The sequence below is a fragment of the Antedon bifida genome, chromosome 6, assembly GCF_963402885.1.
Source record: "Antedon bifida chromosome 6, ecAntBifi1.1, whole genome shotgun sequence".
In the NCBI taxonomy this organism is placed as follows: domain Eukaryota; kingdom Metazoa; phylum Echinodermata; class Crinoidea; order Comatulida; family Antedonidae; genus Antedon; species Antedon bifida.
In genome coordinates this window covers 22,023,372-22,050,873 of record NC_136231.1, presented here as the reverse complement: position 1 = coordinate 22,050,873, position 27,502 = coordinate 22,023,372, and the positions used below count along the sequence as shown (strand labels likewise).

Here is a 27,502-nt window from a genome sequence, read left to right as displayed (position 1 = left end):
ATATCGGCCACCTCTTTATCAAAATCCTAGATCCGCCCCTGTCAGATATATCTATAATTTATTTATTAAGGTTGTAAGATTAATCACGTTCTCTCTCCCTAATAATAAATAATTATTATCCACCCAATTTTCTTATACAACCAACACAAAACCTGTTGCTTCAAATTACCGTTGAACACGGTTGATGTATTTTATTCATAAAATCTTCCAACGCAAACCCGTTAATCGATTTCACCAACTCCATTATTCCGTTTAATATTATCATATTGAACGTTTAAACGATTTCATGTTTGAATTCTAAATATTGTTTTTGGTTTATCCTCAGGTCTAGGTAAATTCTTAGTTGAAGTATTAAATTCTCTTCGTCAGAAGCAGCTGAAACATAATAATACATTTCCGACGTAATCGAATGTCGGCACATTCAAATGAAAATTGAAAAGGTAACGGAAGTGACGTAAAATTTACCTGTGCTGCAGTGTGTCACGACATTAACCACTGGAAACGCAGGACACTTGCGCATGCTCAGAACTTATAAACTCAGATATTAGCAGTGTCTGCGCTCGTGCGTTAAGTGCGATTTGAGTCATTCGTTAAGGGATATGACCCGAAGTGCGTCTCACAATCACACCAGAGAATAGGAACGAAATATGGTTTATCAAAGTGTGCAAGAAAGAGGTAGGCTTATATGTAATAAATAATCTTTAAACACATTTATTTAAATCTTGCGGATTACATTTTGAGTTGTTGACTGATATTGCTTTTTAAGTGTCATTGCAATCAATACGTCAACCTAGATAAAGCTTTCAATACTTACTAAGATTTTACACGTGTAAACGAAATTGGAATTTCTGTGGTGGATGAGATTCGATTGGTATTTAGGCCCAGCTCACTCTACTTTTCATTTTCTTTAGTTTTATTATTTTTAGGTCTACTATACTGTACATATTTATGTATCATAAAGGAAATTATAATATAATAATATAGGGCTTTCTTAATTTTATTTGTTCCATTATAATTGTTTCCAACACAGTTTTATAGGCCTATTTGTAAGCCGTAGTTTACACTAACACTAAATAAATTGTGTATAATTTTGTTGAGACGAATCGTGTTTGTTTCTACTCTATATATTTAAAACGCCAACTGCAAATTAACATAGTTTTAGCACAAAATAACGGCGAAAGCAGACTGATTTATTTGTGTGTAAGACGATTGATAATAACCCTTGGGCTCAAATCTGTCATTAAAATGTATAGGTAGTTTTAATGAACATGTAGACCTCAATACAAACAACGAAATGTTTGCTAATCTTTGAAGTTTATGCAGTGACACGTTCATTAACTTAGTACCTTTATGACGTCACAGTACCGTAACGTGCGTAACGAAATAATTATTGATATGTGTTTTATTGCTACCATCTATATAGTAATTTATATGATGCTTCGGAATGCTGTTGAACCTGTTGCTTTCAGACACGATACTGCAGGCTGTTTATTGTTGTTAGACGTGATACCGTACAGTATTGGCTGAATTCGTTTTACCGTCTCATTGTTTAACAATTCATAAATCCTTTTGTTTCTAGGCCACATAATGCATTTGTATCAAATTAATAGAGTATTTTGTTTTGATGATCATACGCATACATAAAACTTGATCATATATCAATTCGCTTGTCAAATGATGTACGCTCAATAGGGAATGGCTCAGAAATGATATGGTAACTGAGAGTTGGTTGTAAATGTGTTTCATTATTAACTAACATGCACGAGATTCATTAAAAGTACGTTATACATAGTTGTCATTGGAAGACACTCTCGTGTATTAAGACTATGTTTACCGGTTCTAATGTTGGTCGGAGATAAATAGGCCTTGTCCTCTATAATGAAAATATTTTATATTTTAACAAATAAGTCACATATTCAAATATCACAAAGAACCGTTGTAGCGATATGATGAGAAGAGTACACAGTTAAATCAACCAGAGTTTCATACACCATACAACTTCTATTTGTGAATTTAGTTTATATACTGTAGTTTCATCTGTTTTATGATATCTGTCGTTTATTGAGGTGTATTGAGAATTTATATCGACCATAAGAATGTTAGTGTAAAAATACATTTTTAAATAATTGACTTAGGTGTTATAATGTTATATGCATGTTAAATTCCCCCACTACAAACACCCTAAGGAGTTTGTTGAATCGTATAATCGATCAATGTCTTCATAAATCTATCTCATATCTGAATATCTAACCTTTAATTTGTGTAATGAAAGCATTTCTGTTGATAAAACCGTCTTTTCAGTGTGAAATTATGCAAAAAGTTCCACCGTAAATGTTATAATTTGATGAAATAACGTTATTTAATTAACTAGCACAACCTTCAGTTGATATAATTTATTTCAATCATTCATCCATTCATTTTCATCCTGTTCATTCGAATGGTAAGGCTTTAACCAAATGTTTAAACCATGTTGATCTTTCTTCGTCTGCGGGTTCAATTTTACACCAATAACTTGATGTTTTCAGAAAATCTTAAATCTCAAAAGAGTTTTTGGTATTAGTTCTAGTGTCCTTCATATTACAATTTGCTTGAAAATGTATTTAAATGTAAATAATTCTTCTTTAACGTTCACTCGATACCATTTCATTGACAAAATAAGGTTATATATATTTCATTGAGACCATACCATACAAGGTATTTTAAGAGATTCCTGGAGTACCCAAATATTTTCAATCTGTTTCATTTTTTTTACTTTGGTTTTTTGGTTGTTTTTTTTTTATTAAATTGTACCTTATTTTTTATTTTTGGCAGCCCTTCACAAGTTTTCGCTTTTTGGGTTTCGCCGCTCTTATTTATAATTTATTTATCACAAACTCTGCACATAGAAAAGAAAAGAGAAATACATATTTCTAAAAATGAAATGAAAAATACAGTATCTTAAATTTATTGAAGAATATTGATTGACAGGATGACAGGTTTTTGACCTTATATTAGTCTTTATCAATATCATAACAGAATAGATTGTAATATATATTTCTACTCTAGATACCTTGAAATTAATTTTGATTTGTAACCGTCTGATGTTACAACTGCTGTTTGTTGAAACACATATAGTGACATTATTGACAGTACTGTATGTTACATAGAAATGCATCTGTACTTTGTATTTGAGTAATTAGACAATTCGTACCCGTTATACCTTTAAAGATTTCATCACAGTTACAGTAAATCGTGAAAGTATAATTGAAACATACAAATTCTCATAGATATTTTTTTATAGTTTTGTAATGATCTAAACGAAATGATAATAATCTATAGAGTTAGATCTTTTACGATCATTTTGAAATATCTTACAAAGTAATTGTTGTTAGACTGACCAGAGAAGGTTTAGAAAATAAAAATGATAATTATTAAAATTATTGTTATCTCAAGAATATCGACTCCCGGGTTAGCGTAATCTAGAGTTGCTATGTTAATGTCAAAGACAACGCTCGAGTTACTCTTCTATTCATACAAATAGATGAATTGCCCTTTCCATTTAATAACCTTACGTTGGTTTAATTGGAATTTACGACTAAATGTTTTCAACACGGTTCAATTGGCGTTCCTAAAGTAAAAGCTGTGGTTGCTTTATTTCGTGAAGCGTTTAAGAAGATGTGAAATTGACGCCTAGTCTAACCGAGATATCATTCGATCGATATCGACAATATTAAGAAAGCCTGAAACGCCGTCAGAGTGATTTTAACAACATTATGTCCAACTGTGAAAGATTTTAGATTGTAAAACCAAGATATTGATATACCTGCGTCTCTCAAATTGTCAAATAGGCATATCGTCAAAAGGTGGACACATGAGTTTAATTCAATACCGGTATCTAATTGCTTAATATAGACACAGTCATTATTTTGAATATTAAAACTTTAATTAAGAATGCAGATAAAATGAATGATTACCTGTTCGGCATTACAATCTTTATTATTCAAATACCTTGTGTATAGAATTAGATAGGTCACCTTAATTCATGCGCACTCATAAAATTACCTCTGATCTGAAAGGTCCTTCAGGCACAAATGTACATATTTCACAAAACCGTCGTTGTCGTGAATTCATTATTATGTATTTTGGTATTTTAGGCTTTAGTATATAAAGCTGAATACTACTGAGTACCCTAACCTGAATAGCCGGACCTACGACTTCTTTGGCCGCAATGTTTCGACAAGAATGCTGGAGGTTAGCTTTCCAAATACTGTAGTTCGATTCTCAGCAACTCTGAAAACGTCTTCTACATTCAGTTCAGTTGGAGTTCTTTCGCAATTTATTTTTTAGGCTTTATTTTTGGTCCAAACACTCGGATATAGGCCTAGTTAGGATTGGATAATAAACATATTAAATAAACTTTTGTCCATTTTCACGAATGCATTTGTTTGCAATACCAGACATCTCACTTCTTTATAACAATTCTTTCATTTCCGATCCTTAAAGTGCATGTAGGTGGTTATATATCGGCACTTTGAGAAGACCATACATTCTGTCTTCTTAAGACATTTCCTTTCATTTCCTCTATCACCTTGTCTAAGTTATTCTGTAAACCTACTTCAAAACTGGAAATAAGTACGGTATATCAGTATACGAAGTTCTGCTCACTACAATATCCCTATTATGATTATGTAAGCCCGGATTTTCGTCAAAATCATTTCTATAGCTATGTAGCTTACAGGTAAAAAATATGCCTACACAACCTTGCTGACACCTCTTTTAATTTGAGTCCAAGTTCCTACTTCTCTATCTGCAGATACCAATTGTTTCCAGTACATATTCCAACCATTGCAGAATGTCTAAATGATATTATATTGGACCTAATATCAATCAATCAATATTTATTTATTATTTATTTGGCGATGTAAATGTAATATCAGACGACTGGAATATACGCAATATTGCTTTGCTCCATTTAAACTTAATGAATGTTTGTTTCTGTGACGTCATGCATAACAATAGCTTCCAAATATGACATTTAAATTAATTCAATTATATGGGACAACGTGTTCTCTAGGTATTGAAGTATGCATTATTATCCAAATAAATGCTCTTCTAACCAAAATCAAATTACATATTACATCAACTCCGGTTGGGATGAGATATTTGAGTAGCATAAGCACCCCGTTGACATGAAGCTGCCTCCTCCAAAAGTCTCTTGACATTTATATCATCTAGGCCAATTAAAATTTGTGTTGCTTTTTACCACTATTTTTAACATTCGTAGTTAAGTTTTATTCTTCAGCTTGTTTTTCAATCCAACTGCGTTATGTTTCTTGCGTAAACTCAGATTGTTGAATTTAACATTACTGTAAGGCCTAGATTAAAAGGAGTGTAACCATCAGACCAGACCCCCAGACCCCTTATTTTTATTGTAAATGTTCATCTTAGTAAGTGAAAGGAAATTCAGACATTATTTTCACTGACCAGTCAGGGGGAAAATGGCAAAAAGTTTCATACTTTCTAGGATTTTTATCAGATAATCTATATTGTTTTGACAACACTTGTAACATGACCACAGTGCTGATTTTTCCTCTAACTGTGACCGTCTTTGTTGCTGATATTGTTGCTCGTGTGTTTACATGTTTTCAAAACATGATTTTCAACTTAGTATTATTAGATACTATAAATAAAGATCAACCAATTGAATGTTATCGGTACAATGATTGATCGTTATTGTCTGCAGATGCACCATTGACTGTAAGAGTTGCTCCAGGTCTATTGTATTATATATGTGTATATTATAATAATCCTTTTAAATAATAACATTTAGAATACTGTAATTAGGTGATCATTTAGAATAAAATGATCACCTATTGTTATTGTATAAAATCTTTATTAGGTGATCATTTAGAATTCTAAATGATCACCTATTGTTATTGTATGAAATCTTTATTTTTTTTCTTTTTATTGTTTCTGTACACTATTTTGTGTAACAATTATCTCAAAAAGTTTAATGTCAATGATTACAAAAATTTCAGAATATCTTTCAAATAATATAACTTAATCCTAATAAGCTTTCCAGCGTGATCACTTATCCGTGACGACATTTATACGCCATTTTGCGAAATCACATTATCAATCATATCTCCATAATTCATTATCACATATTAATGAAATTCACTACACGTAAACTTCAGATCAAGGGTAAAAATATTAGCAAATAAAAACGCACGCGCACGTAGGTTCATGCGCGTGATATCGCGCGTTAAAAATTTAAAACGCTCAAAATTAAGTTTTGATCAATTTAGAGCATGAATTAGGCCATTTGCGTGTTTCAAAAAATTACTGCGCAAAAATGCGTTTTTGCGCGCGCGATACTTAAAAAGCGTAAAAAATATGAATTTTTTTTACAAATCTCATTCTACTCACCATCCTTAGTACATTCACCAAATTTGAGTCAGTTCTGACTTAAAATAACGCTATACGAGCACGTTAAAAATGACAAAATGCGCACATTAATTTTACAAAAGTTCTGAAAATGGTGAAAAATAGGTCTTTTTTAAAATGAAAATAATTCTTCAGAATGCAAGATGACCCCCGATTTTTTTAACTTATTCTGGAAGCCATTGAGTTGTAGATATGAATTCATGTACACATTTTACGTACAAAATGTTTTGACGTCATCAAATGGCCACTTGAATTTAAAAATTAGGATTTGTTATCTTTTTGTGTAGATTATCACATTCAACAGAGCGCATCTTGGTTATGTGTGCTCGAATTTCGCACAACTTTCAGTATGTGCTTGCTTAATTAATTAGCTTTATCATGAGTTGACACTATCTTCATTTTAATGACGTCATCACGCGTAAAAACTTGAATAACGTAGGCCGTGTAATTTCACCTTCGCAGTAAATTTGAATATCTTACAGCTCTTCAGAATTGAAGGTTACCTTCATGATTATAATTTATTATGAAAGCTGATGAAATGTAGATATTAATTCATATAAAAGTTAAGCCTATCGGATGTTGTGACGTTAACATATGGCCAGTTGAAGTGAAAAAGTAGTTTTTTCATATTTTTCGTCAAAGTTATACACAATTCAAAGAGCGCGCACAGCGCTTCTACGTGCCAAATTTTTTTCCAAATCTTATATTTTTTTGCTCAATTAATTATCTTTCGAAATTGTCATCTTAAAGTTTAGTTTGATAACGTCATCATGCCAAAAAATTAGAACATGTGTGTCCCGTAATTTCACCTATGCTACACTGTATATAGATATACAGTATATACTGTACATATTGTATATGGCATATAGGCACAACTCAGCACTATAAGCATATAATAGGATGGCATACATCAACATTTTCCGATCGTATGTTAACGTACGTGCATGTTTAAAAAAAATTAATTTCAGTAAAATGATAAAAATGATCACCTATAATTCGTCAAAGTGACGAATTAAATTCTAGTTATTATTTTTTTTTTTATTATTTTTTTTCTTTTTATTGTTTCTGTACACTATTTTGTGTAACAATTATCTCAAAAAGTTTAATGTCAATGATTACAAAAATTTCAGAATATCTTTCAAATAATACAACTTAATCCTAATAAGCTTTCCAGCGTGATCACTCATCCGTGACGACATTTATACGCCATTTTGCGAAATCACATTATCAATCATATCTCCATAATTCATTATCACATATTAATGAAATTCACTACACGTAAACTTCAGATCAAGGGTAAAAATATTAGCAAATAAAAACGCACGCGCACGTAGGTTCATGCGCGTGATATCACGCGTTAAAAATTTAAAACGCTCAAAATTAAGTTTTGATCAATTTAGAGCATGAATTAGGCCATTTGCGTGTTTCAAAAAATTACTGCGCAAAAATGCGTTTTTGCGCGCGCGATACTTAAAAAGCGTAAAAAATATGAATTTTTTTTACAAATCTCATTCTACTCACCATCCTTAGTACATTCACCAAATTTGAGTCAGTTCCGACTTAAAATAACGCTATACGAGCACGTTAAAAATGACAAAATGCACACATTTATTTTACAAAAGTTCTGAAAATGGTGAAAAATAGATCTTTTTTAAAATGAAAATAATTCTTCAGAATGCAAGATGACCCCCGATTTTTTTAACTTATTCTGGAAGCCATTGAGTTGTAGATATGAATTCATGTACACATTTTACGTACAAAATGTTTTGACGTCATCAAATGGCCACTTGAATTTAAAAATTAGGATTTGTTATCTTTTTGTGTAGATTATCACATTCAACAGAGCGCATCTTGGTTATGTGTGCTCGAATTTCGCACAACTTTCAGTATGTGCTTGCTTAATTAATTATCTTTATCATGAGTTGACACTATCTTCATTTTAATGACGTCATCACGCGTAAAAACTTGAATAACGTAGGCCGTGTAATTTCACCTTCGCAGTAAATTTGAATATCTTACAGCTCTTCAGAATTGAAGGTTACCTTGATGATTATAATTTATTATGAAAGCTGATGAAATGTAGATATTAATTCATATAAAAATTAAGCCTATCGGATGTTGTGACGTTAACATATGGCCAGTTGAAGTGAAAAAGTAGTTTTTTCATATTTTTCGTCAAAGTTATACACAATTCAAAGAGCGCGCACAGCGCTTCTACGTGCCAAATTTTTTTCCAAATCTTATATTTTTTTGCTCAATTAATTATCTTTCGAAATTGTCATCTTAAAGTTTAGTTTGATAACGTCATCATGCCAAAAAATTAGAACATGTGTCCCGTAATTTCACCTATGCTACACTGTATATAGATATACAGTATATACTGTACATATTGTATATGGCATATAGGCACAACTCAGCACTATAAGCATATAATAGGATGGCATACATCAACATTTTCCGATCGTATGTTAACGTACGTGCATGTTTAAAAAAAAATTAATTTCAGTAAAATGATAAAAATGATCACCTATAATTCGTCAAAGTGACGAATTAAATTCTAGTTCAATTTATTTTCTGACAGCGGAGAAGGCGGAACAAACGTCGTGCTATAGTATACCGGTATATCTTTTTACATTTATTTTTATTTTTTTAATTCAACAATATTTCACGAGGGTGGTCCATCCAGTCGTTATGACGAGACATAAACATGTAAAAATAAAATTAAAATAAACATAATTTATAAAGATAAAATAAAGCACAAACAATTTAGAATCAAAAATTATATGAATTAAATTCATAGGCCTTATGAGAATGGAATCACAAAAACTGTGCACACCTGTCAATTTGAGAAATCTTTCAAAAGAAATCGAAAAAACAATCAATTTTAAATAGGCCTAAGTGTTACAAATAGTTACTCGATTAAAGATTGTCACTGAAAATATTACTATTTTATAAGTATATATATATTTTTTTTATAACTACACTTATTACCTTACGATTGTACGTAGAATTGTGCTCACGTCATCAGCCAAGTTGTCTTTTAGTCAACGTACTGTAAATTAAAATATTGCTAATAACAAAGTCAATGCTAGTTTGTTTTATCATGACGGCAATATAGTGAGCCAATGAGTTCACATTGTGAGTGATTGAGTTCAAACATTTATTACCTTACAAAAAAATGTCCTTTTTTTAAACAAATAACTGAATGCCTTCAGTACAGTACTTAATAGCATACTGGTACCTCGAGCGCACATATTTAACTTAGGTAAGTAAAAATAATAATCAAGCTTTAAATTATAGCTAGTTACGTATAAATGACTAATAGGCTATATGATAAATGTACAACAAAATGCATTCTTTTCTGAACAAAAGATGCAATACTTATAATCAATGATTATACTGGTGTTATATTATAATAACTCTAGTTATAGTGAATATTTTCAACGGTAATCGCATTGAGATCTTCGCATTCATTGTGTGCATGTTAAAGTTTCCAACTTTTTCTTTCATATCCTTTAGTATTGATTGCCAGCAGCTAAAGAGAACGGATTTACAAGTTGTCGAAAAAACAGACTTAAACGATTCTTTTCGTTGAGATCCATTATCAGTGTTTGATTAGATCGTAATGCTTTCTTTTGCTTCAAGCATAATTAACAAGAGACGGACTTAGTGTAGCTTTTAGTCAAATTATTAGGATAACTTGTCGATAATGTTGGTACATTTCTATGTAATGGGGTGTTAACGTACAAGTGTGTAATTATTGTAATTAATTGCAATTGTAATCATTATTATTCTCACAATTTATATCTGTTTTAAGTTATGTCATAAATATAAATGTGACAATATGCTATAATTTCCATATATACATACCGGTTGTGAAATATATACTGCATCAACAAAATGCAATGACATAAACGTTTTGCCAAAATGAATAACGGTTGTATGTCAAATTGTTTATGTTTGTGAGAATATGATTTAGTATCTTTCATCATGTTGTATCCAAATATAAATTAGAATCAACATGAATTGTAACCATCATTAATCATTACAGAGAAGTATAATACGGTTATAGGACTATTGGTTCTATCTGTCACATACGGATTTCATTTTTCACAGGGAACCTTAAACCTTCCTCATCACAGGGCAATTACACAAATCTCAATTAGTGATGTGTATACGTGTTTACGGTAATAAACATTCTTTAACTGAAGTCAATCGTGTACAACCTGACATAAGGCACTGAATAGAAGAGTCATGATCTCGTTGCCTGGAATAAACGAGCGAGGTGCTGCCCAGTATGCAGTGTACTTCATGACTGAGGGACGACCTGCAATCATTAGGCCTACGGAAGGAACTATTAAAAAGACTAAAAGTATTTACGTAGAGTAACATAATCGAATACACGATATTTGAAATAACAGTGTAATAATATTTATCGTCTTGAGTAATTCATGTCATGCTCTGACGTGCAATTGCTTTTATGAGATCTCTGTCTCTACTGGGAGTTTTAAATATGTATGATTAAACCATTGTTGTGTATTGATTTATACTTTTATATGTAGTTTTATTACTAATACAGATCATGAATACACACTAAACAAGTAGCACGTTTAAGAGATAAACAAATTATATGTCGTGCATATGAATGAACGTACGTCAGTACAGCATAACATCACTCAGACCCAGCTTCTTGCAATGCCAATAGATAATTTAACTTGCCATTTGTTTTGTGTTACTTTATAATTTCGGATCAAGCCATTGTTACACACAAGATGTTTGTCTGTTTTAGTGTGTTACATAATCAGTGGTTTAATGGTAAGATGTCTGCATTTTCAGAGTGAAAAGGTACCCCAACCAAGACTAATGCACTCTATAACTGTATATAAGGCCACTTGGATCCCATTTAATGTAATTTTAAACCGCCATTATTCTTATTATTCATTTTGCCATACATACTACTGATTCATTACAATATAAAATCTAAAATTAATAGACTTTTTCCCCTCCAAATTTTGATATGATATTTAGAACATAAGTAATTGCGAATTCTAATATCTATAAGAGAATGTGCATTTCCTAAGGCGTTTGTAAATTTTCATTACAAATACTACATTGATCGAAGTGAACATTGTTCAAGACTGTCAAGTCTAATAGCTAGATATCATGATCAATTTAAACTTTCATTTTTAGCCTGTAAAATATATCCGCGTTTTTTACATTATTTTAATTGAGGTTTAGGTTTTATTGAATTATTGCCAAATTTACAGTCAGCATTAGTTACTGTAACAATAACATACCACTTTGATCAAGGAAAATGATACTTTTTCACATAATCTGTGCATGATTAAATATGTACTAAATGTACAGTTTATATATTAAAGTTATGTTACCTTCCATTATATATTTTTTGTATCTCCGATAATATTAATTCAAATGTAGGCTACATTGTGTTTGTTCTATTTTACTAAACCTTTTTTTGTATACTTTTTTGATTTGGTATATCAGAAAGTTGTCGAGTCCGGGTTTTGTGAATAAATTGTACCGTACTTTGTCTTTCTACTCGTGTTTAAACATTCCTTGATTTACAGGTAACGTGTTACCTATTAGTCTCTTGCAATGGACGTTAAATTGTGACACGACTACGTTTAATGTGACGTCACACTTCAATGTGACTCATTACAATGACAGGTACTCGGTATTAATAACACTGTTGAGCGATCGATATTCTGCGAATCCCGCCAAAACATTATACTAATGATTCGGTTTCTTCGGTTTGATTTCATTTAAGTTGAAGTATCCTACAAATTTAAAAACGTATATGTAGTCGAATTTCATCTCTTAAAGTGTATGCGGCCTTTAATAGGTTTAATAACCCATGAAAATGTCTGTTAAATAATAATGATAAAATACCATGGACATAAAAATAATAATAATAATAAATGTAGGCCTAACTGATGATGGAGATAATAATAGTAATTGTGAATGGTGATAATTATGATAGGCCTAATTATTAGATGAGAATGTTAATGTTGATAAATGATAATTAATAGTGATTTATGATTGGGATGATAATATAATTGTGAATAATGATAGCCATAATAATGATGATACTCATAAATACGAATGATGGGAGTACATACAATCAGATCCGCATGTATCCCGATTAACGGGTGAAAACGGCGAGGATGAGATAATGATAGAATTTATGCATATAGATCACGTTTATGGTAATTACTTGCATTGTTGGGCTAGGCTAGGCATGTATACTAAAATAAATCTGTATTGGAGAGAATTCCGAATTCCTAGACTGTATCCGCTCTACCGTCCCGAAGAAAGGTCCGTGAATTTGAATTATGTGAGTAGGCCTACAAAAATAATACATCGGTATTATATACGACGGAGGATATACAGTAACTCCATGGAATTATTGACGTAGTTTTCATTAAAATACTCATGTAATCATTCCTTCCATAATTGGTTTACGGTGTGTGCCTTGATTTTGTTATGTTTCAATCTAATTTCTACACATCTTATTTTGTATCCATTTTCATTGTATTCATTCATTGTACTATAGTGTGTTGCAATTACAGATTCAATCTAGTCGGCTATTCAAAATGTTCAATTATTGTTATCCATTCGTAGTATTCTGTCGATGCATTTGCTTTGTTCAATTACAATCTTCAATCTTATGGTCTTGCTGGCGGAATGACAAGTACAGAAACAATATTGATTAAATCGTTGTCATTATTAATTATTTTCTTTGGTAGCAATGGAAGTGACTGATATTTTATATGTAAACAACGTTACTCGCCTAATAATATAATCAAATCGATAATAGTTGTGTCAACCCCACCGGTTTAATTTTAACATCACAATTGTATTTTGTGCTTCTTGACTTTTGTAAATGTTGATTTTATAATACCCCAAACCGAACAATGCTGCATTTTTTCAAACAAAGTATTGCATTACTCTACTTTTTAATCTGTTTTTTTTTCTTGCATAAATTGGGTTGAAGGAAGAAAAAGGAAAGGAGAAACACATCTTGGTGGCAGGTTACAGTCATCACTGCCACTGTTTAATATATATAGACTCATTATCTTAATAACGTATATTCATTATTTTTTTATATTGCAGATGACCCGGTCGACTCATCATATAAACTTGATGATGCCATCAACCACATTGACTTCGGTCGCTTCCATATCAAGTTCCTTTGTTTGGTCGGTTTAACCTACGTAAGTAAAGAAACGGTGTGGCCTCAAGTGTTTTACAAATATCGAAACTTGAAATACGGTTTGCCAAACCAACAGTCTCTGTATCGTGTTATAAACATCAAACATCAAAAGGATTATAACACACGTGTGAAACTGACGACAACATACACAATTAAAAAAATGGAATTATTTTACTGTTTATGCTCAAATAACATTGATTCACTGAGGCGCTTTAAAACTTTTTCAAAACTTTGGCCTCAAACTAAATTTAACAGCTTCAGAGTGTATGCGGTAATAAATAATAAATCAGTTAATATACATATTTACATAAACAATTATTGTTATTAAGAATAAAGAAGAAATTAATTTTTAATTGTTAGTGTTCGATGAAGACATTTCTTTACTAGATTTTGGTATAAATTTATTTAAATTGCTTGACAACTAGAGCAAATAATAAGTAAAATAACAAGTAATTCATATATTACAACATAACCTTTTTGCTTCGTTCTATTCTGGTCCATTTGCCCTTTCTATCTCTCTAACTTAAGTGAATCCAATCTTAATTGACTCAGAATTTGAACCCTTTTAAATATCAATAACCTGTAATAGATTGTACATTAAAATAATACAACAATTCATTATTTCCAGACATTGCGTTAGTTTTGCCATGTCTCTTACTTTTAAAATCAGTAATTAAAATTATCCTGACTATAGTTTTTCCTCTTAGTCAAGTTTGACAATATTACAATATTATTTTGTATACGATAATTCTTATTGTTGATTGATCTTTTTTAGCAAGTAAGGCCTAACATTATTTAAATGGTCCATACGTACACAATTGTTAAGTTATCGTTCTGAATCTTATTAGGGATATAATTTCAGAATATGCCTTCTTTTTTTCATGAAAATTTATTTATTAGTGGTGACTTCACAAATTGAAATCTCGAGTTACCTTCAATATGAGATGAAATATAAAATAACACGCCCTCTATCGCTCAATTCCTGAGTGCTTTTACTTTCTTCTTTTTTTTTGATGATTTTGTGAACGATATTAAACCAACATTTTTTTTTAATAGGGCAACTCTACAAAATTAATGTATGCATGTAATTTCAACTTTTAATCACTGCTATGTAATTGTTTGATTTAATTTTGGGTCAGTCGGGCCTGCCCAACATAGCATTATTTAGCCAGCTAACCCTTCCTTTTGAAGCAATCAATTAGCTTCTCTTAAAAAATCTAGGCCTATAGACCTAGAAAAAAAACTCCAAACAATATCGAGATGGTTACTGTCCTGTAAAAGCACTGCATACATTTTCAGCAATATTTCATATTATATTTTTCTGTTAGGCCCATGTCAAAAAGCATGAAAATCAATATTGTTTTGTTCACATCTTTACTGTCTCACATTATTTAGACATAATATAGCTAGTCGGTTTCTGTTTCTGCTTTTTCGTTAAAATGTATTTCTTCATTGTACTATTGATATTCGACACAATTTGCTATGTTATAGAGGCCTATATCTTCAATAAATAAGACCATCATTGCAAATAATAAAATATTTAATTAAAAATTTCTATTAATATACTGAAAGATGGACGAAATTAAACTAAACGATATTGCCATTCAGGCTGATTTTTGCTCGTGTTTTTCATTTCCGTTCGGCTAGTTGAAGAATTGATTTTTCATACGGTTTTATAATTCAAAATAACACTACATTTATTATCAATTCCATAACGTGACGTCATTATATTAATTATTGATTATCGTAAATGGCAAATGTTGTAAAATAAGATTGATTTATGATTTATTAACTGTTTTAAATTTAAGTCAATATTATTTGATATCAAATGAGTGATAGTGAAAGCATTTACTATTGTTTTAGAAAACAAACTTAATAAGTTGTTCAAATATTGTTCTTAGTTAATTGTGTTAGAAGTCGATGTGTACTATATCGCGCAATTGTTTATTATGATGGTTTCGAATAGCACTCGCTGTGAATAATAAATCTAGTAATTTAAGCACTGAAATATATTGTTATCATAATGTTATATTATTTTATCTAATTACAAATATTTAATGATAGGCCTAAATGTAATGCACTATTAATGCCAACTAAACCAGTGTAGGCCTATATACACAGTTAGCTAACATTACGAACAAATACTTAACAAATAATGATACAATACCTACTAAAAAGCACGTAACAGTATCCTACTCGTAAACCCTTGTCTCTTACCATTAAACCGTAATTTCTAATAAAGATTTACACGACAGTCATAATATTAATAATACCTTCATCGAACAATTTGGATTCAGTGAAGTAGTTTTAAGAATCACACATTTTGTATAATATCAGTAGTGTCTCTAATTACAAATAGATTTTGTCAGGCTACATGTGCATAGTAAAATGTATATAATATCCCATAATATCCTCAACATCCCATTGAAAGTTATTCTCATCAAAAATGTCTCATATCATTACTTGTCATTATCGACTTTTGATATAGTCTATAATAAAGTCCACCAACAACTAATACAGTATCGAGTTCCTCCTCTGAGCTTAATAAACATACATTGACAGTAGTGCCTTCGAGCATGTGTCTTGCAAAATTAAACATTGTAATGTACAGCCTTTTTGAGTTTGATGTCTCTCGTTACTACTAGTCTCTAATATCAGCCATTAGCGACCTATAAACAGACATGGATGTAGAACAAAAACAATCAATTGTACTTTATTTTCTTGCGAATGACAATTTTAACATTTATACTATAAAAATGACAGGGTTAATAACAGTTAAGGCCTACTCCAAAACATTTTTAGTCGTGACGTGCAACGCGACACTACAGCCTACTGGTCGGTCGGTCGGTTGGTCGGTAAACACTAACTCAAATTTGAGCACGCGACTGCAGCCATCTATATGCCCTTGTTTGTATACAATTTTGATTAAAATTCTTTCTATTAGAAGAATACTCAATGAGTTCGGTATTTATTAAACAGTGACAAGTAACTTGCGTATACCTGGTTTGCTGTTGATACTCAAATACAACGGGTTTTTTATATCAATGATTTTGTTCAGTAACAACAATTCTAAACTCCGTTTTATTTGGTTTACATTTTAATATGTAAGGCCTAATTTAAAGCGATTGGCAAATATGGTTTTGTATTGGACGTTTTGTATTTATAAAGTCTTAAAATATTCAATTGAAATATTGAAAAGTGACAGCCTTCTTTTAAAACATTATGTCCGAGGTGAACGAAAACGCAGCCTGAAAATGTCATGAAATTTGATACTGCAGTTTCTATGCCTGATGTTAATTTCCAAGGTACTGTATTTGATGTCGCCGAAAGTTGCGGCATGTTATTATCATGATTACTGTCTAACCTAGATGAAAGATTACAGCAATGGTAGGCCTATATCGCAATTCGGCTAATATTAAAATTCTTAGGTTTAAATTGTGTATAGATTTATTTGTAAAAAATGTGTTCGATGTTCGAAAACAAAGGAAGGTAACAGTCATGGTTTCATATTTTAACAGTAATGTACTGTTAATATAGGCCTATAGCGAGTATAAGCTCTTTAAAAACTGTCTGCATTCAAAGTAAAATTAGGTCTTTATTTGCCTAACATGCTGATGGTCCATTTTTTAACCCTTATTTTCCATTTCATTATCAATTAAATTAATATTTACTATATTTGTATTACCCTACCTACTTATTTAATATTTGAAACAATATTTAGTAATAATAGCAATCTTTATAATGGAGAGAACGCAACCCGTGTTTTGTTTGTGAATATTGCCATGCCAATTTGTCTAATAGAAGTGGGTACATTATAGGAGAATATGATTATTGATTTTGTGACGAATCTTCAAAGATGATAGTAAAAATAATGTAAAACAGTCTACAATAAGCCATCAGTGTAATTGAAGCCATAAAATAAATGTCTGTGTTAATAGAAACGGGGTTGTTTTAGCTATCAAAACAGCTGCATCTGTCCATAAAACATATTTTGTATTTTACATATACTATTACTTCTTAACGTTTTAAGTCGAATCGATTTTTTACAACAATGGCGCCAACTAACTAACTGCACACGCTCGGAAGAAGAAGTAAACCATGAATTGCAATCATTATCAGTGCTTTGTTTGTGAAATCATTCCGGACTTGGAGTGAATATTTAATATAAGTATTGTAAATTGATTTGTGTGAGATAGAAAGAGAAAGTAGTTGTACAATAAAAGGTCCATAATAATTAAGGTTTACATTAGCAGTAGGCCTAGGCATAAGATACATCTTCATAAATATTATTAATGCCATATCATTTATGATATTTGTTTGTTTGTTTGTTGCCACCTCCATAATCCCTATATTTCTTCTTTGTACAGTACTACTGAATACTTCCTCTCTCTATCATGTTACAAATTAATATTCAAGTATATCTCTTGCAGTTGTCAATCCAACCCGCAGCTCATCTCATGTCACTCTTACCACTGTTTTTCTCTGCCATAACCCCACCAATAATTCAATAATTCAATAATTCATAATTGCCACGTATTCTTTACCATTTCTCGCTGCCTTGTCAATATCTTCAAAATTCTTTTTAAACATTTCTCTAGTAGATTTGTTTAGTCATTCGGGCATCTTTGTCACTTTTACTATTATTGTCATCTCCATCTCTATTATTTCAGCCAATCGAGTTTGTTTTCGTGTTTTGTATAACTCTATTCCATGTTTCTTTTATCACTGTCATTATTCTTGCTTTTTCTTCTCAATCAACACTTTTTTCATTTTCTTTTCAATTTAAATGTCGCATTTTCTCTTAAATATCTCAACCATTGTCATCCATACTATTTACAGTTTCTTGTGGTCACTATTCATATTAGGTTTAGGCCTGTACACAATATAATTGATGTTATGTATATATTTTTGTATTGTAGATGGCTACTGCGTGTGACGTAGGGATGATATCGGTAATTGGGCCATCGCTGACATGTTACATGGGATTTAATAGTCTTCAAATAGGATTATTATCTTCTGTAAGTATAGAGCGTAGAATTAGTTTATGTAAATCTATCACACATAGTCGCCATTGTTAAGTTATATGACTCCTATTACAATGATTGCATTACTATTCAATTCTCGTAAAAGTAGATCCATTACATTAGTTTTGATGTAATTGTTCTTGATTTTGAATATGGAGGTATTTTACCTCCATGGTTTGAAGATATATGAGTAGCGTACAGGGTTTTTCCTACCAGTGATTCCTTGCTGACTTTACATCTCTTTCTACACCTCTTTCTAAAAGAGGTCTCGATTTACAAAAAAAGGTAGGTAGGCCTACCTTTTTCAAAACCTCTCCCTACTACTACCGGGAGTTATATCGACACCCTGAAAGAACCACACATCATCTAAGACGGTAGGTGACGATATGGTGCTGTTATGTAATCGGTGGTGCTCATCCCTGTTATTTTACTCAAAATGACATCTTATAATTTATTTAAGAATTTCAGTACGGAGTATTAGCAGAGTGAGTTTCTAAATTATTTAAGGTCATGTTTAATTGTTGTTTTATGTTATCGATTGTGGGCAACGATATTAGCCTAACACGTCGATCTAATGATGTTCTATTTCACTATGTGTGTTATGTGCTTTCCCATTTTCCTTTCTGTCACTCATCATTTCTATCAGAATTGATTATAGGTCCTAGTTTAAACCGTACTAACCGCCTACACTTTGGCAACAAGCGAACACCATCTCAAATTACTATGAAAACGCTTCTAGTGTTTTCTCGTTTTTAAAGGTCTGATAATATTTAAAGTGAACGTCTAATAATCAATGCTCGAGAAGTGTTCTTTGACGGTGATAATTCAGCAAATGTAATCATAAATTAAATAGGATTTAAAATTATTGACTTTAGTAATTTTGACTAATGATATTTTAATCCTATTCATAGAAAACATACTTGCGGCGTCTTACTCACAGCTAAATTTCTATTTGTTTTGATGATCTGATATTAAATATAAACATGCTTGGTGCTTTGGTCTTAATTTTTACTAATGGCTAATGATATTTTAATCCTATTTATACATTGTCAACATTACTTGCGGCGTCTTACAGCTAAATTACATTCGGTTATTATACAGCATTTTTTATTTATTTATTTTTTTAAAAGATTTATTTCATCAAAACCAACAGCAACGAAAGTTGCCACTTAAAGGTATGAAACAGAAAACAAATACAATAACAATTCTATAATATGAAGCAAGCTTAAATAAATATTTACGATGAAGTACTAATAAATTATCATTGATAAACTTACTTACTGCTCTGGTCTTAATATTTGTAAACCAATAAAACATAGCATTTATTTAATTTATTGATTGATTAATTGATTTTTTGATTGATTGATTGTTTCAGAGAGTGTAACGTTAATTCTGACTGTTTTCCACATTATTAATTTAATATGCGGTTTTATCACTGCAGAAATATTAGAACAGTAATCTCTAATTCGTTTTTCTAAATGGCCAGTTGATATTCTATTTCTGCAATATTAATTAAGCATTGAAAAAGTTGCTTGCAATGCAGCGTCAAAATGATAGCAATTATGCATGATTTATTGAATGAAAGTGAGAAAACAATTATATAAGTACTGTCGCTCACTGCCCTCTGGAGTCTTGTATGTATCGATTTTCAAGCATAAGCTTTCTGAAGACAAGTGTCGTCTTAGCAGTAATTTGTACAAATCAAATTACTATGAACCCAAATAACATAACGCCATGTTTTATTTTTGTTAAATTATTATTCACGGTACTAGACGTACCATTTATTTGTATCAACAGAATATATATATACAGTATTTCTTTTACAAGAATATTTCTATAAGTGTAATCTAAATCATAATGATACAAAACGGGTATGCAATGATCCGAAGCTCTTAAACGCATTACCCTATAATACCGTATCTAATTAGCAAATAAAACAATAAAAGTAAAAATACCAGGTAATAGAGTAATTATACCTTTTGTTGTAGGTAGGGCCTAAAATAGAGGATCATTCCTGACCGGATTGTAAATTTCAATTCATCTATTACCTGGTATTCTTCTCCATCTATCGAGAAGGAACTTGAAGAGTGGGTCAATTTTTTCTGAATAAGTGTGATTAAATATAATGATGTCAGACACGTCGATATAATATCATAGGAAGGATGGGGCGGAATTCTTCTTAGGAACAACCAGCCTTAGAACCTATGTATTACACGGCTGAAATAAATTTAATCATTGCGGAAACATTTTCTTTTCACGAGAGCTTTTACACTTTGGTATAATTATTATTTTCTTAGAGTGAAAATTCTAATTTGTAAAATTAATATCATAAAAGAAATTGAACTTACTGTACTCAGCGAGTAAGCACCGCTACTTAGTTATATTATACTTCAAGGACATTTTGCATTCGTAATAATGTTCTTTTTTTTACACAGGCATATTTTATACCGCGGATCATTGGGCAAGCAAAATTTGGCGAGTTTGCTGATCGATTTGGACGCCGGCCGGTAAGTATTTTGTAATGAAAACAAATATCTATAATGTCAGGCATACCTTTATACCATCATCATTTCTGTCCTCACTTCTTAACGTTGGCTCGAATTTTACCATCTCATCCTTTATGAACATGCGTTAATTAATTTTATTTTCACATTGGCATGATAGATTTATCACAGTATGGTAGTAATCATCAAATGTTACTACTGGTAGCCATTTTTCTGAATGAAGTTGTGAATAAAACGCATCGATTCATGAACTATTTTTTCTACAGGTTCTTGGTGTGTGAAAATGCACTCTTGTGTCGCAATAATTAAAAGGTTTTCATTCCTAAAAATAGAGTTTTCACAGTTTGAATCATGTTTTTAAGAACATAGGCTCCACGCGAAATTGTATCAGATGTTTCGTTGTGAATTAAAATTTATAAAAATATGTTATTATTTTTGTTGTTATCTAGGCCTATGACATCATAACAGTTGAGATTGAAATAAAATGACCATATTATTTTATTCGGTCGTCTGTATGCACTATTGGATTTTAAATCAAACTTACTTTTTTTCAGATTTTAATGTTATTAAATGTGTGGCACTTCTTCTATGTATTACTTTTAATATTCTCTCCAAATAACGTCTGGCTTATGCTCTTACGTCTTGTGAGTGGAGCTTCAGTATCTCGTCGGGTTATGTGAGTAAATACGGTATTTTACATAGCTTTTAAAAAGTACATCTAATGACAAAACACTGTGTATATAATAATTACTATTATGACACATTAAAATAAACATTATGGGCCTACACACCGTTATTAAATAATAAAGGCCTATCATTTCCAATATGAAATATTTAATATGCTCTATAGTTATGATGTTAGAGCCTACTATAATTCACTTTCCTTGTCTTCTTTTTTTAATCATAATAAGAAAGTACCATAATAATTATGGTAGCCCATTTATACGTGTTTTGTATGAAAACATTGCTTTGAATACAGATTGAAAAGATTGGAATCGTTAAGCTGTGATTGTAATTGTCTCTGGTCATCTATTCACAATGTCTGTTGTGGTTGTCAGGCAATATTATTTCCTGAATTGCAAAATAAATTTAGATTATGTTTTATTATTTATTATCGTTTAGAACTTATGCTTCGTATAGAATTTCTTTGAAAATAATATAAATTCGAAGCAAACTTAATGAAGAACGTCAATACTGTGGTAAATAATTGGTATATTCAATGAGATATATAATGAATAAGCAATAATTTAATTAACTGTGCGAAATTCTTGGAAAAAGACAGCGACAGAGGGCGTGTTGTTTCCTTTTCTGGCCCATTAAGATACAGATAACTCGAGAATTACATAATGATTTTTAGGAAAATCAATAGTATGTTAAGTTGCTATATGGTATTCGCAAACAAATTCAAGAAGGCTTCACAATTGTGTGGACTTTAACGTACGAGCATAAACAATTATAAGCCTAATGTGGCCTATTTGCAAAGGACTAATGTTTTTAATATTTGTGGTGTTTTTTCCTTTACTTTTTTATAGGGTAGGTTTATTTTCTGAGTTTCTTAAACCTCAGCATAGAAAGATTCTTATCATTCAACAAGTAAGTTATTCCAACAGTTTTTATTTGAATACACCATTTTAATGTCACACATTTTGACCAGCAAAACCTATAAAAACTGTAATTTTTATAAAAAGCAGATATATTCAAATTAGTAGATATACGAATCGAATCGAACCGTGCATCAATATTGGACTTTTACTGTTCAGGGAACTGTATTTGCAAATTAATGCTGTATATGCCTATCCTTATGCTGTATTCTCAGTCAAAGTATTGTTTCATGTTTATTTAGTTATTTTGGATAATTGGTAGCGGGACTCGTTTTCTTGTTGGAGCTGCTATTATACCATGGTTAGGCTGGAGAAGTTATGTTGCAACAACTGCATTCCTTTATTTTCTAGTGATGATAATAAGCTGGGCTGTAAGTATAAAAAAAGTCGTAGGCCTATAGTGAGTTATATTATAACGAACGTGTACGTACGTTTTATTATTTTTATCCTTTAAACTATGATATCATAACAATGTCTTCCTTTGTATATTATACGCGCATTAACAATTCTGACGTAATGCCGTGACATTACATGTTTAAATAATTAAAACCAGTACACTCTTTTTAGTCATTATAAATATTATATTGAAACGCACATATAAAATATTATGATTTATCTATTATCAATTTCAGTACATGATTCTTATGATAAATTATGTTTTTGTTTTCTCTCCAGTTTTTACCTGAATCACCACGGTTTTACAACGTAACTGGTCAGGTACATATGGCCGAAAAAGTACTTCAAATGGTTGCCAAAAACAATTCTTGTACACTTCCACCAGGACGCTTAGAAAGACTAAAAGAGGTGCGTGTTCTACCTGAGCCAATAAATACTCCAATCTGATTAAGATTGACCTAAATGCACAAAAGGACTTCATTTGTTTTGAATTATTTTTTTATGATAAATGAACAGCAATTCAATTCACTTTTTACTACATGACTTGGTTTACAGTATAAGTATGTATATTATTAGCCATAATTAAAGATCATGGTCAATTCATTACTATTATTTTAGCTGTCTAATTTTCTAAATACGTTTACTGATTTTAAATTCTGAAGAAGTAGAAAATCGTTATTACATGTAGGCCTAACTATGTAATGATATTGCTTTCAGCAAAAAGGTCGTGGTCGTATACAGGAGTTGTTTCGTCCAGCTTACTTATGGATCACAGTCCGGGTTTGGTTGTTGTTCTTTTGCGGTATATTCACATACTATGGGATATATGTAGGTAGCACTGACGTAGTTCAAGTCTCTGGTATCAGCTTTATGAATGATAGAAATGAATCTATAGATGAACTTGATGCCTCTTGCAATATGAAATTTAACACTGATAGTTTCATACTGTTAAGTATAGCCTCGTTTGGCGAACTACTCGGTAAGTTAAGAATAATTGAGACCGTGTTATTTACCAATTATATTTTAAACAAATTTAATACGAAAAATGGTATCGAAATCATTTACAAGACCCATCGTGAAAGCTATATGAAGGCCTATTTCTAATTTTAGGTTACGTCTGGTAATTTGGTAACACAAAAGAATAACCCTTAAAGTCTAGTAACATTTTGGACAATTGTTATTGTTCATAGTGAAGTGTTCTTAATCTTATTTCGATTTAAATATTTGCAGGAGTACCACTTAATGTGTGGCTTGTTGAAAAGATAGGGAGGCCTTACACGTTGTCACTAAATTCTTTTGGATCTGCGTTGTCGTTTCTTATGATGATTTTCTTTACTGGCAAGTAAGTTAATATGTTTAAAACATCGCAGTATAAGAGGTCTTTAAACTAGTGACAATAAATACATTTGATTCTAAGCTGTGAAGATAAATGGGGATGGTTCCGGTCATAATTTGGAGAAAATCGGTAGTGTCACTTTCAACCAGTAGGCCTACTATCATTTTAAAACATTGCCAGAAAAAAAACAAAGAAAAAATAACAGTATAAGAAAACAGGGTAAAAATGTTGCTCTTTCACCTCCAGGAAACCACACACCATTTACAACGGATGGTACGGTACTGCCCTCAAAATTAAAAATAAATAATTAGATAACTATGAAGACCAGTCCGGGTGACGTTTCCATTTACAAAAATATACTTAATGACAATAAAAACGTGAAATTAGCAACAATTTATAACAATAATAACAGTCTGTAGAATTCTAATTCAAAATGATTGTATTTTATTTATCAGAGTAATGTTAACATTTTGGCTAGCTGGTTCCTTAGCATTTACGGCAGGAATATTCACAATTTTACACATGTACGCCTTAGAGATCTACCCCACATCATTGCGTGGAATTGGTGTGGGTAGTTCCATGGCAGTTGGTATGGTAGGAGCTGCAATCTCGCCATTAGCTACACAGGTATGTTATAATTGATAAACAAATATTGTAAATTGAATAAGGACGGTAGTAGGACCATGGACCTATAGGCCTAAATTAGAGGTCCATGTTAGGACTATGAAACTCTTCCTGTTAGATATTCTTAAATGGCGCAACGGTTGGTGGAGTACTCATTTTTTTTTTATCATTTTGTATTAGTTTATTATATTGATGGTGAATGTAAATAATTTTCTTTTTATTTTTTGTTATTTAATTTAGAAATTAAAAATAGAGTGTCAACTGATTCAAAAGATACCAATACACTATTATTTTTTACTACTGCTATATATTATATTCATGTATCTATACACCATTAGTTTAAAATAAGATAACTGTGATGCTTTTAAACTACATTCAGCGATCTCTGATAAAATAGAATGACAAAAACATGTTGTTTTAAGAATAATAATGAAAACAATTTATATTAGCAAATGGAAATCTAGGTCAACTATCAATTATTTTTCAGGTTCTTATGCATCAAAACCGTGAAATGTCACTAATAGTATTAACTGCAACAAGCATTATATGTTGTATAATTCCTCTCACTCACATGAAAGAAACAAGAGGGGAAAATATGGAGGTAAAATTAAATCATCTTAAAATATTATGAATGGAGGTAACATTATTCAATCCTTATAAACATCTAATCCTAACAAAATTGTAAAACTGTAGGCCTGACTGTTTTATGAAAAGGTTTAGGTTTCGGTTTCCCACAAGGACGTAAGCGCAACGCAAACGAGACGACAGTTATCGCTTGTGATTGGTCAAATTACTTGCGTTGCGCTTACGATAGCGTCATAGTGGGAAAAACCAAGCTTTATAATATGTTCTTTTTCATGTCAGAATGGCCACAATTTTACGTATCTCTTATTCTGATGTAATAATAAATGTGACTTAGTTGGGTAAGAATTTTAACCATCGTTAAAATTGTTCAGAAAATGCATGAGGTTTATCCCTTCTATATTTCTTCATAAAATGACGTGTGTATAAATTTGATATGAGTTGGTTTAGACTAAGAAGGTTCCATAAAACGCATCAGTAGTTTATTTGATTTAGCGTCTTGTTAGCATTACTGTACTATCTTTTGATTATGACTGTGATCAATATCAAACAATTACGATTTTACCAAACTATAATTTATTATGAAAATAGAGAATAATGATGATCAATACATTATTAACATAAAGCAGATGCTTGTCCATTCATAAAATTTCAATATGTATGTTGATGATGATATGCCTGATCATTAGTGGGTTTTGCGCAGACGGTCGCGCGAGGAGTTGCATAATATACTGTAGTACTGTATCCTTAAAATGTTATGTATTTTTATTTTAATAGCAACATTCACAAATCTCTTACTGTGATTACATTAATAATTGGCTTTACTATTTTATTTGTTTTTTTTTTGCAAATATATAGGATTTCACACGCCTGATTGAGGAAGAAGAAACATCATTTATAAAATAACAATCAAAATTATCAAGATAATTCCGTGACCATAAGTGGACAATGCAATGGCTATTTTTATAACTCAGACCTGAATCATCTTATAAACCTATTTATTTTCATTACGTCTTTATAGTACTTTAGGTTTCGTAGAAACTAATACTTTAACTAATTAAATAAATCACTTCCGATGTTAATTAATCTTAAACTCATTGATTATATTGGGCGACAGTGTATATCTGGTAAACGATATGATTATTTTTATCTATTCGGGTTCTAGTTCTCACACATTATCATAGACTAGATGTATTAGTACTTTTCATGTGCAATAATGTAGACCTATATCTTGACTAACAAATCAATTTTATGCCTGTGACACTTTTGTTGATTATAATTCTCATTCCATGGCCTTTACACTGTACAGTATCCTCTTAACTGTGGTATAGTAGACATGTAACCTGATAGAAATGTTCTATCTATGTTACATACTGTATTTTTATTATTGATACTATTACTAAAAATGTGTTAATAATATCATTAATTTAACTCTATTTAACTGAAATTAAGAAAAACTTGCTAATAAAATATTAGTATATTATTATGAAATATAAATATGTTAATATAAATAATATCAGTGCAGACTAAATATGAAAACAGAGGTAGTGAAAACACAATTGTATCTTTTTTTTTTGCGGGATGGGAATTGTGTTGTGTGTGTTTTTTTTTATAAGAAGTTGAATTGAATTTATCAAAACGAATTAAAGCAATAACTTAAAGCAACATATTTAAATATTTATTTTACATCTGGACTCTGTTTGATGCCGTACTGTTATTAATACACATCTCAAATAAGCATTTTAACTCATTGATTGATTTCGGTGAAATAAAAA

At 30.9% G+C, this 27,502-nt stretch overlaps 1 protein-coding gene across 3 annotated transcripts; it reads left to right on the top strand.

Annotated features, from left to right (window-relative positions):
- Nucleotides 1–339: 339 nt before the first annotated feature.
- On the top strand, nt 340–27,392 carry LOC144844584 (synaptic vesicle 2-related protein-like). Of its 3 annotated transcripts, none has more exons than XM_078701559.1 (13): nt 340–675; nt 13,561–13,661; nt 18,580–18,678; nt 21,120–21,191; nt 21,743–21,864; nt 22,721–22,781; nt 23,032–23,160; nt 23,465–23,593; nt 23,903–24,164; nt 24,416–24,527; nt 24,977–25,148; nt 25,633–25,746; nt 26,586–27,392. In XM_078701559.1, exons 1-13 carry the CDS (start codon nt 648–650, stop codon nt 26,631–26,633), a joined length of 1,449 nt encoding a protein of 482 aa, XP_078557685.1. In that variant the 5' UTR covers nt 340–647; the 3' UTR covers nt 26,634–27,392. The 3 variants fall into 3 exon arrangements, with proteins under 3 accessions (XP_078557685.1, XP_078557686.1, XP_078557687.1); XM_078701560.1 differs by lacking the exon at nt 340–675 and adding an exon at nt 12,668–12,781; XM_078701561.1 differs by lacking the exon at nt 340–675 and adding an exon at nt 12,773–12,910.
- The last annotated feature ends 110 nt before the right edge of the window (nt 27,393–27,502 follow it).

What these genes read in the sequence shown, in the direction of transcription:
- LOC144844584 (XM_078701559.1), top strand. Translation starts at nt 648, where the DNA reads ATGGTTTATCAAAGTGTGCAAGAAAGAG. An exon ending in TCAAAGTGTGCAAGAAAGAG is followed by an intron (nt 676 to 13,560) that starts GTAGGCTTATAT and finishes TTTATATTGCAG; the next exon opens with ATGACCCGGTCGACTCATCA. An exon ending in AAATAGGATTATTATCTTCT is followed by an intron (nt 18,679 to 21,119) that starts GTAAGTATAGAG and finishes TTTTTTACACAG; the next exon opens with GCATATTTTATACCGCGGAT.